This window comes from Pseudochaenichthys georgianus, chromosome 18 (genome assembly GCF_902827115.2).
Source record: "Pseudochaenichthys georgianus chromosome 18, fPseGeo1.2, whole genome shotgun sequence".
NCBI classification, from domain to species: domain Eukaryota; kingdom Metazoa; phylum Chordata; class Actinopteri; order Perciformes; family Channichthyidae; genus Pseudochaenichthys; species Pseudochaenichthys georgianus.
Genome location: NC_047520.1, coordinates 2028561 through 2042595, shown reverse-complemented (window position 1 = coordinate 2042595; position 14035 = coordinate 2028561). Strand labels below are relative to the sequence as shown.

General features: G+C 42.1%; 1 protein-coding gene across 1 annotated transcript; it reads left to right on the top strand.

Moving 5' to 3' along the window:
• Positions 1 to 448: 448 nt before the first annotated feature.
• LOC117463959 (circularly permutated Ras protein 1) lies at positions 449 to 12533 on the top strand. Its single transcript, XM_071206529.1, has 19 exons — positions 449 to 559; positions 1557 to 1608; positions 1872 to 1928; positions 2476 to 2607; positions 2693 to 2764; positions 3870 to 3955; positions 4206 to 4410; positions 4755 to 4795; positions 5906 to 5995; positions 6150 to 6301; positions 6376 to 6457; positions 7073 to 7209; positions 7296 to 7380; positions 7894 to 8000; positions 8222 to 8334; positions 8779 to 8890; positions 9002 to 9142; positions 9672 to 9765; positions 11753 to 12533. Exons 2-19 carry the CDS (start codon positions 1557 to 1559, stop codon positions 11882 to 11884), a joined length of 1890 nt encoding a protein of 629 aa, XP_071062630.1. The 5' UTR covers positions 449 to 559; the 3' UTR covers positions 11885 to 12533.
• The last annotated feature ends 1502 nt before the right edge of the window (positions 12534 to 14035 follow it).

Genomic DNA, 14035 nt, shown 5'->3' with positions numbered 1-14035 from the left:
GATGCTGTCCATAGACTTTAGTTCAGCGTTCAACACATCATCATCTGCATTGATGACATGACTCATAGAGTAGTTTGTCCTCTCGTAGTCTAGTAACAAAGTCAAATATTATGACATTTATTATCATGTTTTGTATTCTCTGTGTAGCAAATGCTGTACAAGCATTAAAATTCACTTTCTTAAAACAACAGTGTTAATTATAATGAATAAAATAAAATAATAAACGGTAAATAAACAACTAAGTGTGTTTTATGATTAAAAGACATCTGCATATATTGTTCTTCTTTCTTTCAACTCTTCTTACTTCCTTTCATTTGCCCTGCCAACTTCCTGCCACACACACACACACACACACACACACACACACACACACACACACACATATATGCACAGCGTTTATTGGACTTTGAACACACCCACACACATTTATATAAACCTGACGAGTTACAAACGCTTGCTTTCATTTTCCGCGACACCACAGCACACAGACACACACACACACACACACACACACACACACACACACACACACATATGCACACAGACACCGGCGGCAAAGGTAATACTCTTTATGATCTAATGTGATTGTTTTGTTTTCATTCAGGGTGTAAGGAGAGTCATTTGTGCTTTTACTTTTGTACGACTGTCAAATGTATGACGTGTGTGTGTGTGTGTGTGTGTGTGTGTGTGTGTGTGTGTGTGTGTGTGTGTGTGTGTGTGTGTGTGTGTGTGTGTGTGTGTGTGTGTGTGTGTGTGTGTGTGTGTGTGTGTGTGTGTGTGTGTGTGTGTGTGTGTGTGTGTGTGTGTGTGTGTGTGTGTGTGTGTGTGTGTGTGTGTGTGTGTTTGCCAACAGGCAGAATCTCTTTGTCCAGGACCTATCATTTCCTTACGTACCATTCATTTGCAATTGTAAAAAAAAGTGTTAAAATTCACCAATATTCTCGTTATAATTTACATATCTGAACAACACGCGTGACATTTACCAAAAATATAAAAAAATGTTTAAAAAGTGTTAAACTTCACCTTTTAACGTTGAAATCTTTGACTTCAAGTACCGGATGTTTATGAAATGACCAACAGCTGAATGTCACATGAGCATTAAGTGCTTTGTTATGCAAGCAATTGAAAAGACGGTTGAAAAGATGTTCAGCTAAATACTCAAAGTTCCCCGAATAAAGAACATGTGAGCAGCTTCCACTTCCTCCATGGTGACCTCGCTTAATGCTGCTGCTCGATGTTCTTAATACCAAGTACTTTATGATACTATTAAACAATGCTGTAGCCTATCTATAGTCACATGACCCTAAGCAGGCTGTGTTGCTCTGTCTCCCCTCACTGTTGGTGAACAGGAAATGTTTTCATGTTTTCACTCACACACCTGCTGCTGTTGACTTATTGCTGATCCGTCATGTCTGCATCCGACACATCTAGCGCCTGTTGTCCATCGTTACATCGCCCTCATGTCTTTAGGCGTTCACACGTCTGGGTTAGTTGAGTCTTAGTGCATGTCAAAGCCATAGGAACGTTGTAAAGATGATGCTTTCTCTGCGCCTCAGATGGAGTTCGCCTGCAGTCACGTTGTGTGTCGCTGGAGGCCTGACGGAGCAGGTGAGTGCATTTCCACTTTGAAGACATTTTGAAGCTAAAATGTTGCTTTATTTGCCGTAAAACCTTGGAAGTGTCCTTAGTTGATCTGAGGACACTTTTAAAACGTCTCCTTGTTGATTATGTTTCAGTTGTGCTTATTGTGAAGCACTGTGTCACTCGTGTGATGCATAAAGTAATCTTTCCTTACCTCCTTATAACATCTAAATGCTTGCAATATTGTGCATTTTTTCTGTTTTAATTCAGTTTAAACCAATTTCCCACAGGTACTGCTCTTCTTAAGCGCCGGCATGACGACAACGGCACTGAAAAGCAACAGGAAGGTAACAATCTACATTTCACACACGAGCAAACAAGACTCATAAAGGTCAACGTATCGAAACTGCTGTAAATCACATTCTCGAGAGAATTGCAGAGAAATAACAGGAACGTGTGTGTGTGTGTGTGTGTGTGTGTGTGTGTGTGTGTGTGTGTGTGTGTGTGTGTGTGTGTGTGTGTGTGTGTGTGTGTGTGTGTGTGTGTGTGTGTGTGTGTGTGTGTGTGTGTGTGTGTGTGTGTGTGTGTGTGTGTGTGTGTGTGTGTGTGTGTGTGTGTGTGTGTGTGTGTGTGTGTGTGTGTGTGTGTGTGTGTGTGTGTGTGTGTGTGTGTGTGTGTGTGTGAGTGATAAAAGGGGAAGTCCACACTGAGAAGAGGGTGTTAAGCCATAGTTAACAGTAGCGTAGCAATTAATGTAAAAAAGTATAACATATTCTATTATTTCAGAAACATTGCAGAGAAGTTAGGAGAGAAATGCTGAAAACAATATTCAGGCTTTTATTTAGTATTTTTCTCACAGATTTCTTTAATGTTCTGTCTTGTTTTCCCCTCCAGTTCCTCCGCCGCTGCCTCCTCGTCGTCTCCCCAGAAAACCCAGACCTTCCTCGCTTCCTCCTCCTCTTCCTCCCTCTTCCTCTCGTCCTCCCTTCGCTCCTCTCTCCCTCCCCCCTCCCCTCCCACCCAGAGGTGAGGTGTGTGTTTGATATGTGTTTAATGGCTGCTCTCTGTTTGCTTTCTTTGTCTTCTTCATTCCTGTGTCGTGTTTCACCAGCTGAGAGCCGGCTGAGAGCCAACGTCAACGTGGTGTCGCTTAGTGTGGGGACACTGGTGGACGTCAGCCGAGGTCTCACACACACACACACACACACACACACACACACACACACACACACATACCATGTATACATCACTTCAGGGGACATTACATTGACTTACATGCATTTCATGAGACTTATCCTAACCTTAACCATAACCAACATATGCCTAACCCTAACCAAGTCTTCACCCTAAAATTAATGATCCCCTTATGGGGACCTCCATTTTGTCCCCATAAGGGAGGCGAGTCCCCACACTTGACTATGTAAACAGATGTAGGTCCCCACAAGTATAGTAATGCTAGTCTACACACACACACCACAACACCAAGTTAAATTCCTCGTACGTGTCAACCTACCTGGTAATAAACCCATTTCTGATTCTGATTCACACACACACACACACACACACGCACACACACACACACACACACACATACGGCTGAACTCAGAAACACACACACACGCACACACACACACACACACACATACACACACTCACACTCACACTCAACTCACACACACACACACACACACACACACACACACACACACACACTCACACTCAACTCACACACACACACACACACACATACACACACATACACACAATCACACTCAACTCACACACACCACACACACACACACACACACACACACACACACACATACACATACACACACATACACACACACACACTCAACTCACACACATACACAAACATGCAGCACAGATGAACTCAGAAACACACACACACACACACACACACACCACACACACACACTCACACTCAACTCACACACATACACCTGTTAAAACGCTTTTTCTTAAACTTTGTATTTATCGACTTTAATAAAACAGTAAAACAAAAAAACATCACATGTTTTTCTCTCGAGATATACATTAAGATCAATGAATACAATCACCGTTTGAAATTCAGACTCATGTTTTTTATTGTATGGTGCCTTACATCCAAAATAAATCAACACAATAAAATGAAAATAAAATAAATAATTTAATTTAATTATCACATTAAACATATTTAAATGACTTACAAGAACAACTACAAAAACACAAAAACAAAATAATACAACTGAAATCCCTTCTATTCTTTTTTTACTTGTTCTCCCCAGCTTCAGGCCTGGAGAGGTTTCAGAGCCCAGTGCATTGTGGGAAATGTAGTGCTGCCTTTTCCTGCCTGAGTTCTCTGCAGAAACATGTGAGTGGAAAACGTCTGTTGTGTGTCTCTGTCTTTAGTTAAGATGCATGTCTCAATGCAACAACAGATTGACAGTATTTGCACTATTTTAGGTCTTTTCTTTCTTTAATATCTTGTGTATGTTGTCTGTCGCTCTGCAGGAAGAGCCGGGACTTTAGATCTTCTTGATAATAAAGTGGTTGAAACAAATAAGTGGAAAGAAATGACTGAACTGATAAACACCTCCTCCTCCTCTCTTGCTCCGGTTCAGGTGTGGGTGTGTGAGTTCTGCGGAAGTGAGAGTGCAGTGCGCGACAGAGTGCGTGTGGGTGACAGAGTGTGTGTGAGTCACAGAGTGTGTGTGGACGACATCTACCTGCAGAACCACAGCGAGGACGACTACCAGAACCTGGAGGAGTCACTGGTGGTGTTCTGTGTGGACGTCTCCGGCAGCATGAGCGTTACTGCTGAGGTGTGTGTGTGTGTGTGTGTGTGTGTGTGTGTGTGTGTGTGTGTGTGTGTGTGTGGTGTGTGTGTGTGTGTGTGTGTGTGTGTGTGTGTGTGTGTGTGTGTGTGTGTGTTGTGTGTGTGTGTGTGTGTGTGTTGTGTGTGTGTGTGTGTGTGTGTGTGTGTGTGTGTGTGTGTGTGTGTGTGTGTGTGTGTGTGTGTGTGTGTGTGTGTGTGTGTGTGTGTGTGTGTGTGGTGTGTGTGTGTGTGTGTGTGTGTGTGTGTGTGTGTGTGTGTGTGTGTGTGTGTGTGTGTGTGTGTGTGTCCGTCCGTCGTCCCCCTCCTTCTCCTGTGTTTGCTCTCCTTTCGGTCCCCTCCAGCCGTGGCTCTCCGACATACATATCCAGACTGGAGGTGAGACACATCAGTTTGTAACACTCGTGCTCCTATTGGCTAGCGCTCCAACACATTGTACGTGGTAGGCTAAGGGGCGGGAAATCTCTAAGCAGTTGACCAATCACAACAGAGCCGGCCATCCAACCAATCAGAGCAGACTGGGCTCTGGTTTCAGACAGAGGGTGAAAAGAGGTGCTGCAGTATGAGAAAAATAAAGAGTTTTTTGAACATTAAAGCATGGAGACAGTAGAGACACTACATACTGATATACACCTGAACATCAGCAGGAGAGGACTCTTTAAAGTAGATACACTACATGCTGATATACACCTGAACATCAGCAGGAGAGGACTCTTTAAAGTAGAGACACTACATACTGATATACACCTGAACATCAGCAGGAGAGGACTCTTTAAAGTAGAGACACTACATACTGATATACACCTGAACATCAGCAGGAGAGGACTCTTTAAAGTAGAGACACTACATGCTGATATACACCTGAACATCAGCAGAAGAGGACTCTTTAAAGTAGAGACACTACATACTGATATAGACCTGAACATCAGCAGGAGAGGACTCTTTAAAGTAGAGACACTACATACTGATATACACCTGAACATCAGCAGGAGAGGACTCTTTAAAGTAGAGACACTACATACTCATATAGACCTGAACATCAGCAGGAGAGGACTCTTTAAAGTAGAGACACTACATATTGATATACACCTGAACATCAGCAGGAGAGGACTCTTTAAAGTAGAGACACTACATGCTGATATACACCTGAACATCAGCAGGAGAGGACTCTTTAAAGTAGAGACACTACATACTGATATACACCTGAACATCAGCAGGAGAGGACTCTTTAAAGTAGAGACACTACATACTGATATACACCTGAACATCAGCAGGAGAGGACTCTTTAAAGTAGAGACAATACATACTGATATACACCTGAACATCAGCAGGAGAGGACTCTTTAAAGTAGAGACACTACACACTGATATACACCTGAACATCAGCAGGAGAGGACTCTTTAAAGTAGAGACACTACATACTGATATGAACCCGAAATATGATAATAATATGTCTAAAGAAACATTGCTCTTGGTTATTTCCCCACAGGGTATGCAGGATGCCCTACAGGGGGCGCTGTCCTCCCTCCTGCAGGAGTCTCCCCGCAGGAGAGTGGCTCTGGTCACATTCAACGATGAGGTAGGAGAATAATGTGAGGTTTCACTCAAATGAAACACTTCATGCCAGAACAAGAGCAATGGACGACTGTTGCCCTTTCAGGAATACCGTGTTTGTTGTATCTTTTGAAGGTCAACTATAAATACTTCCATTCAAAAACACCTTCTCCTCGCAGGTGGTGATATATGGAGATGGCACCAGCACTCCTCTGACTCTCAGGGACTGGGCGCTGGTGGACTACGACCATATTTGGAAACAGGGCGTGGCTTACAGCATCCCGCACTGTATCGCTGAGACGTACCAGCAGCTGATGCAGAGGGTCAAAGAGTAAGTGAACAAGACGTTAAATTATCTTCATACTTTAAAAATACCTTCACGTTTATTAATATCTCTGTTTCCAGCCTCAGGGAACATGGAGCTACGAGTCTCGGTCCTGCAGCGTTAGCCTCGGTTGCCATGGCATCAAGATATCCAGGGTCAAAGGTGAGGAATAAACCATAACTTTGACGGTCAAAGTTTTAATATAGGAGCTTAAATGAAAAGGAGGAGGGGCCATAATGACGAGCAATCAATTACCAACATGTTACTTGTAGTTGATTTAACTTCTTGCAGAAAGATACTGACAAATTCTGTAAATATTAAGAAACATTGACAAATAAGTGCCTTTCCTATTAACATGGGGAACACATATGCATTCAATTAGAATAGGTTTGTTTTATTTAGCATATCATTAATGTCATTCTTATCATTTAAAAAAACAATTCTCACTTTTATTATTCGTAATGGTTTCTGTTTTTTTCACTCTTAATTATATATTTGATTATCTGCGTTCATTTTATTGTCCTTCTGCCTTTTTTATAATGTCTTGTCTTTGTTTTAAAGCGCCACATCTGTTGTATAAAATGTGCTCTATTAATAAATGGAATTATACTCAAGAGACTAAAACACCTTCATGTTATTGCTGCTGCTGGTAAAATGTGGTATTTATAACAAGTGGAAAGTGAGAAATGTAAATATGTGCGATTCTAACCGTGTGTGTCACTATCAGTAACTGAGACAGAAATGGCTTGTGGGTAATGTAGTTCCTGATCTGTGCAGGTGGTTCTGTGTACTGACGGCAGAGCCAACATTGGGCTGGGAGAGATAGAGAAACCTCCCTCTCTCCCCTCTCTCTCCCCCTCCTCCCTCACCCCTTATTTCTACAAACAGCTGGCTCAGCAGGCGGTGGAGAGCGGGTGAGGATGCTTGTTTTGCACCTGCATGCTATATATGAAAACATTACATTCTAATAAATCAAAGCGTCTTTCTTGTCTTCCTGCAGAGTCATAATATCCGTGATGACGTTCGAAGGGACTGATTGTCGTTTGGCAGATGTTGGGAGGTTTGCAGACGCAACTGGAGGAAGGGTGAGACACGTGCAGACACTGAGGGACATTTTTGAAATGTGAATCGCGGAGAGAAGATGAGAAGATGAGATAATGCTGAAGTAGACGTACAAGTTTACTTTAAATTAGGTTGTCTACGAGATTACTAATCAATCACAGCGATCAATGTTTTACATTCATTTCAATGTCACATTCCGATTATCTTATGATTTATTCGACATTCTTACATTTTGTTGTATGTTATTATATTTTTTGATTCTTTTTATTGCACATCCCTATTCTTTTTTATTTTATTTTATTTACGTTTTGTGTTTTATCTTCTGTTACATTTCCTTCTCATATTAGTTTTTGATATAAACACAAAGAATTGAAGTAAAATAGGCAATCGAGATAAAATAAAATAGAACAAATATTCATATGAAAACACGAGTAAAAATAAGCAATCAAATATATAATAAAATAATATTATATAATGTAAACTTAACATGCAGTGGTTCATTAACTTATAAACACCTGCTCTCCTCTGCTGCACAGGTGAACATCGTGAGCATCGGCACCGTGGCAACAGAGATACAGTCGGCTTCCGTGGACAACATCCTAGCAACGGGAGTCACGGCGACCCTTATTGCTCCTGATGGAGTGTGAGTGACACCAAGAAATATACTGACAGGAAGTTAGTTTCTACAAATGATGAGCACATAAACGCCAAATAAACAGTTTCTTTAATCCATATTATATTCACTCTATTGATCTCAAATCGGGATTCCACACTTTCATTTCTCTCCGACTCATTTGAATGTTCACCTGGGAAATGAAGTATGTTTTGGTGATTTTTAATAATACTCTATTTCTTGCTCTGCAGGTATTTTCCCTTTGAGGATGAACAGAATCACACACTGGTGAGAGGGATTGGAAACGTGACCAAAGGGCTGGAGGTCACCTTCCAGTTCGCTGTGAAGCCAGAGGTCATGGAAGGTAAGACACAACATCAGTATTAACATCCACTATTGTAAGGGAATAATTGTAGCTTTACTAAGATATTTGACCTTTCAGCCTGTTGACGTTTTATGACCAAGCCGAAGTCTGTTATCTGTCTTAAGGAAGGGGAACGGTCAACTGTGGCTGAACTTACCAACTTAATGACCGGTCAACTGTCGGTCACAAGTGCCCGAGAGTCAGATAAAGATAATTCATTGCTTCCAGGTGGACACAGATGCCTTGCCTTGTATATTCCTAAGGTGTGTGTGTGTGTGTGTGTGTGTGTGTGTGTGTGTGTGTGTGTGTGTGTGTGTGTGTGTGTGTGTGTGTGTGTGTGTGTGTGTGTGTGTGTGTGTGTGTGTGTGTGTGTGTGTGTGTGTGTGTGTGTGTGTGTGTGTGTGTGTGTGTGTGTGTGTGTGTGTGTGTGTGTGTGTGTGACCGTTTTCCTTCAGAAGGACACACTTCCTTTCCAACTCCAGCTGAGTTTTAAGACCAGAGACCAGGAGAAAGTGACTCGGGTGATCACTGAACGGAGACCTGTTGCTTCCTCCAGGTAAACACTGACGGGGTGGAAAGATGTATTGCCCAAAAGCATTGATACAACATTGATACAACATTGATACACCAAAGAAATACTCACAACACACATGTCCTTCTCCTGAAGGGGGATTTGGGCCGGGAGTCTCAACATGGCGGTGCTCGGCGTTCACTCCGCTCAGCTCTGCGCCAGATTAACCATGGAGGGACGTGTCCAGGACGCTCAGAGACAACTGAAGGATCAGCAACACCTGCTCAGACTCATCAGGTACGACTGAACACACCTGAACACACCTGAGATCCAGTTGAAGGGCGGATTAAAATGTGGGGAGGATTTTCAAGTTGTACTACCATCTAGGGACAAAAGTCGTGTCCCCGCAACAATTTAAAAGTTAATATTCCTTTACTGTTTTATCATTCCTCTAACAAATCAGCAATATTTTACTCTTTCTACCCGGTGTGTTGCAGACAGTTTGATATTTTGTAAGTTTTCTTAACCTTTCGCCTCAGTGACACACTCTGAATACACACACACACTCCGACACACCTTAAAAACTTGTTTATAGAGCTGTGTGTGTGTGTGTGTGTGTGTGTGTGTGTGTGTGTGTGTGTGTGTGTGTGTGTGTGTGTGTGTGTGTGTGTGTGTGTGTGTGTGTGTGTGTGTGTGTGTGTGTGTGTGTGTGTGTGTGTGTGTGTGTGTGTGTGTGTGTGTGTGTGTGTGTGTGTGTGTGTGTGTGTGTGTGTGTGTGTGTGTGTGTGTGTGTGTGTGTGTGTGTGTGTGTGTGTGTGTGTGTTAGCAAGCAGAGGCCTATCCAAAAAGAAGAGAGTATCTATGGCAACTGGATGGACACCATGACAACAATCTGTGATGACATCACCCCTGAATCACAGGTAATCACTCACCTGAATTATGAAACCAGTTTATAAATGTATTATTTATTTACACTTCAGTATTTTCTTTAATCCTGTTTGTCTGTTAACGAGCACAATATCTACAATTGTCAATTAAATATAGGAAGTATTTTTTGCATTGGGTCATGGTAAAAATATGTGTGTGTGCTCCAGCTCTGAATACAATATGACCTCGCTTTAGAGAGGTACAAAGGTGTTGTATAAATAACCAGAGATGGGGTCGTTACTAAAAAAAAATAATATATTACATATTACTTTAAAAAAAAGTAATATATTACACTACTTCGTTACTATCTACATAAAGTAATTCGTTACTTTACTCGTTACTTTACTCGTTACTTTACTCGCAGGGCCGGCCCGCCCCTCCCTGCAGGCAGATCACGCAGACTGCTAAAGTTTCAAATGTTCTCTTTAGTTCAGTTTCCATTGTCGCATAAGACTGATCCAGATAGCTCCTGAATGTTTTCCTATCTGACCGTGGCTGTCCTCTGTCTCCTGCTATCTGACCGTGGCTGTCCTCTGTCTCCTGCTATCTGACCGTGGCTGTCCTCTGTCTCCTGCTATCTGACCGTGGCTGTCCTCTGTCTCCTGCTATCTGACCGTGGCTGTCCTCTGTCTCCTGCTATCTGACCGTGGCTGTCCTCTGTCTCCTGCTATCTGACCGTGGCTGTCCTCTGTCTCCTGCTATCTGACCGTGGCTGTCCTCTGTCTCCTGCTATCTGACCATGGCTGTCCTCTGTCTCCTGCTATCTGACCGTGGCTGTCCTCTGTCTCCTGCTATCTGACCGTGGCTGTCCTCTGTCTCCTGCTATCTGACCGTGGCTGTCCTCTGTCTCCTGCTATCTGACCGTGGCTGTCCTCTGTCTCCTGCTATCTGACCGTGGCTGTCCTCTGTCTCCTGCTATCTGACCGTGGCTGTCCTCTGTCTCCTGCTATCTGACCGTGGCTGTCCTCTGTCTCCTGCTATCTGACCGTGGCTGTCCTCTGTCTCCTGCTATCTGACCGTGGCTGTCCTCTGTCTCCTGCTATCTGACCGTGGCTGTCCTCTGTCTCCTGCTATCTGTATATTTTGCGCAGTCTATCTCTGCTCACGCTGTTGCGTCAGCGTGTTCTCCTGCGCGTTGGCCATGTGTTGCACTGGAACCAGACTTCAGCCGAGCACGTACGAACTGCGCATGCGTGAGTGGCAATAACTCTCCTTACCAGCAGGCAGCGGTAGTGTGTATTCGTCATTCAAAACAAGCAACAACCGGAAAACAGAGAAGAAGAACTACGTGTGTGTGTGTGTGTGTGTGTGTGTGTGTGTGTGTGTGTGTGTGTGTGTGTGTGTGTGTGTGTGTGTGTGGTGTGTGTGTGTGTGTGTGTGTGTGTGTGTGTGTGTGTGTGTGTGTGTGTGTGTGTGTGTGTGTGTGTGTGTGTGTGTGTGTGTGTGATATAAACAAACAACAGCTATGTGCGTTAGCTTCACCTAGCATGTGTTCTTTGCAGGTGTTTGTTGAGGTTTGATTATGACTGATTTTAGAAAGTAACGAAGTAACGCGTGTCGGGGCAATGTTAGTAACTGTAGTGTGATTACTGGATTATAAAAGTAGCGCGTTACACTACTCCGTTACCGACAAAGTAATATTATTACAGTATAGAGTTGGGTGTAACACCCAACTCTGTAAATAACCAGATTGAGACGTTTTCTTCTGGTAATAACACTTGTTGTAATGTCATCTTTACCAACTGTACCAAAAAGTGATTAAAGGGCTGGTTCAGAGCACTGGGTTAGCATAGCTTAGCATAAAGACTGGTAACAGGTGGAAACACTTAGCCTGGCTCCGTCTAAAAGTGACTAAATCTGCCTCGTCTCCTTTTAAAGATCATGTGTTTAACATGTCACATTTTGTTCCATACAAAAGTTTTAAAAAAGACAGGAACCGGGATCTTTTACTCACTGATTTCTCCTCTCATTCCCCTCCAGACTCTCTCTGATGAAGCAGCGAAGGTAATGTACCAGATGAAGAGAGCCAGCAGCGTCAGCAGCAGCAACAACAACAACAACAACAACAACAACAACAACAGTAACACTATGCAGGGGAAGGAAAGGCCCTAATGGAAGGAATGTAAAGACATTTGGCATCCATATATAAGAAGATTTCATTTCATTTTGAGCCATATTGGCTTCATAGACTGTTTATAATAGGTGGATGTAGCCACCATGACATCAGTACCATTTTGAAGCCTCAATTATTGTAATTTGGTCGTTGCGACCTTGATTTTTTTTGGACCAGAAGTGACTCAGTACAGTAGAACCGAACGCTGAACAAGACTCATACGGATACCAACATTTTCTATTAACTTTCATGAATTGAAAACACGAAAAACACCCAAGCTGGACGACATAGTAGCTTGCTGTCAATCAATAGGTAGCCCTGGTCGTCTATTTGGTGTTAGTCGTTAGACTTAAAGCTAAAGATTAACACCATAAACTCACAATAAAAATGTTCGAAGAGGTAATAAATCAAAAAAGAAGCAGGGTCATTTTCTCATAGACTTCAATGGAGTCGAGCCCCCTGCTGGCCATTTGAAATAATGCAGGTTTAATGTTTTTCCGCATTGGCTTCACTTTTAAGACGTGAATGTTTTAAAACTAGGTTTGCTCACAACTGAAGGAAAATGATTTTAAGTGACTTTTATGTATTCATAAAATGTGTAGGCCTATGCATATTCGATAGAGTAAAAACATGTGTTTACCTTAATAACCCTTCTGTTTATTTGCTAGTTATTGTACCTTTGAATGCATTCTCACGTTTCAACGTTAGATGTTGACATGTTTAAGGATTTGATTTATGTGTCGCTGTGTGAGTTGACTTCCAGACGCTTGCAAAGGATGATTAATTGCATGTGAGTATTTACAATAGGTGTTATGCTATTGAAGGAGTCTGGCCTGGCACAGTGACCTAGTAACATGTCTTAGTGTGTCTGTCGCTGACGGCTGTTTCAGTGGTTTATAGCCTTCAAATGTCTCTTGTGATTAACTCTGTCTACCTTTAGAAGGAGCTGTAGATACTAATGGTGCATTCAGGCGGCCCTAGTAGACTCAGAAAGTTGCACATTTTGTTCGGCACGACAGAGTTTCAGAAGCACTGAAAATGGCTTTGAAGCGGTACACATAAGCAGTGAATTTTGGTTAGTGATGGACACCAAAACAGAGCTTAAAGAGCGTGAAAATTGTACTCTAAATATGTCAATTCAATACTGGGAATATCAAGACAATAGATCATCACGTTTCTCCAGCTTAAATACAATATCACCACCTACTCCTGGATTTCCATAAAACACTGTTTTCTCTTGCCACATAACCCCATATCTATTTTTATCCAAAAACTATCTTTTTCTGGTTATAAAAAGTCATCTTATCTTCACCAACTTTCTGATTCCCCACCAAAAAGTATTAAAAGAAACGTTCAAGATACTGTCAGCCGTTGGTTAGCATAGCTTAGCATGACAACTGGTAACGGATGAAAACATGTAGTCTAAAGGTCACACAATTAGACTACTAGATGGAAACAAGACTCAAACTAACCAGTTATGTGGCTTCTTAAATGCTGGATGTATAAAGAAAGAACGAAGACAGTTGCTCAATCACTTCCCGATCAACTTGGCAGTGAAGTCAAGCCATAACAGGCTATAAAACAACATGTATTGCAGCAGATAAAACCATACAGCTGCCATTTACTATATCACAGAACTTCAAGTACCTTCCCTTGTGTTATTCAGGTACCTATAATAATAATAATAATAATAATATGGTATCGTGATGATATTACAGAGATTAAGGGGTTAAGTTCTGGTGGTGTTTCTTCAGTGTGAATGATAGTAAAGATATCATCGTCAGCTGTGGTGAGAAACAACATCGTGAGGAATGTAGGCCGACAAGAGGAAAAGCACCGATTGTACCTTTCCTCTAGTTATCAGGAGATAAGGAGAAAGGAAAAGTACCTGAAGCTATGTTTTCTAATAATCAGGCACTTACCTTCTATTAATGCTAGTACTCCAATTACAGAGGGAATGATTGCAGGTTTATCTCACCTGGATTTAATTTGCAGATTAAGATTTTTAATTTAAAAAATAACTTAATTGATCAATAAAAACCTGTGAATAAAGTTGTTTATACACAACTGTATACTTTGCAATGACCCTACAGTTGTCAGAACTATCATGATTACACGTTAATGACACATCCGTAAATCAATCAAGGAAG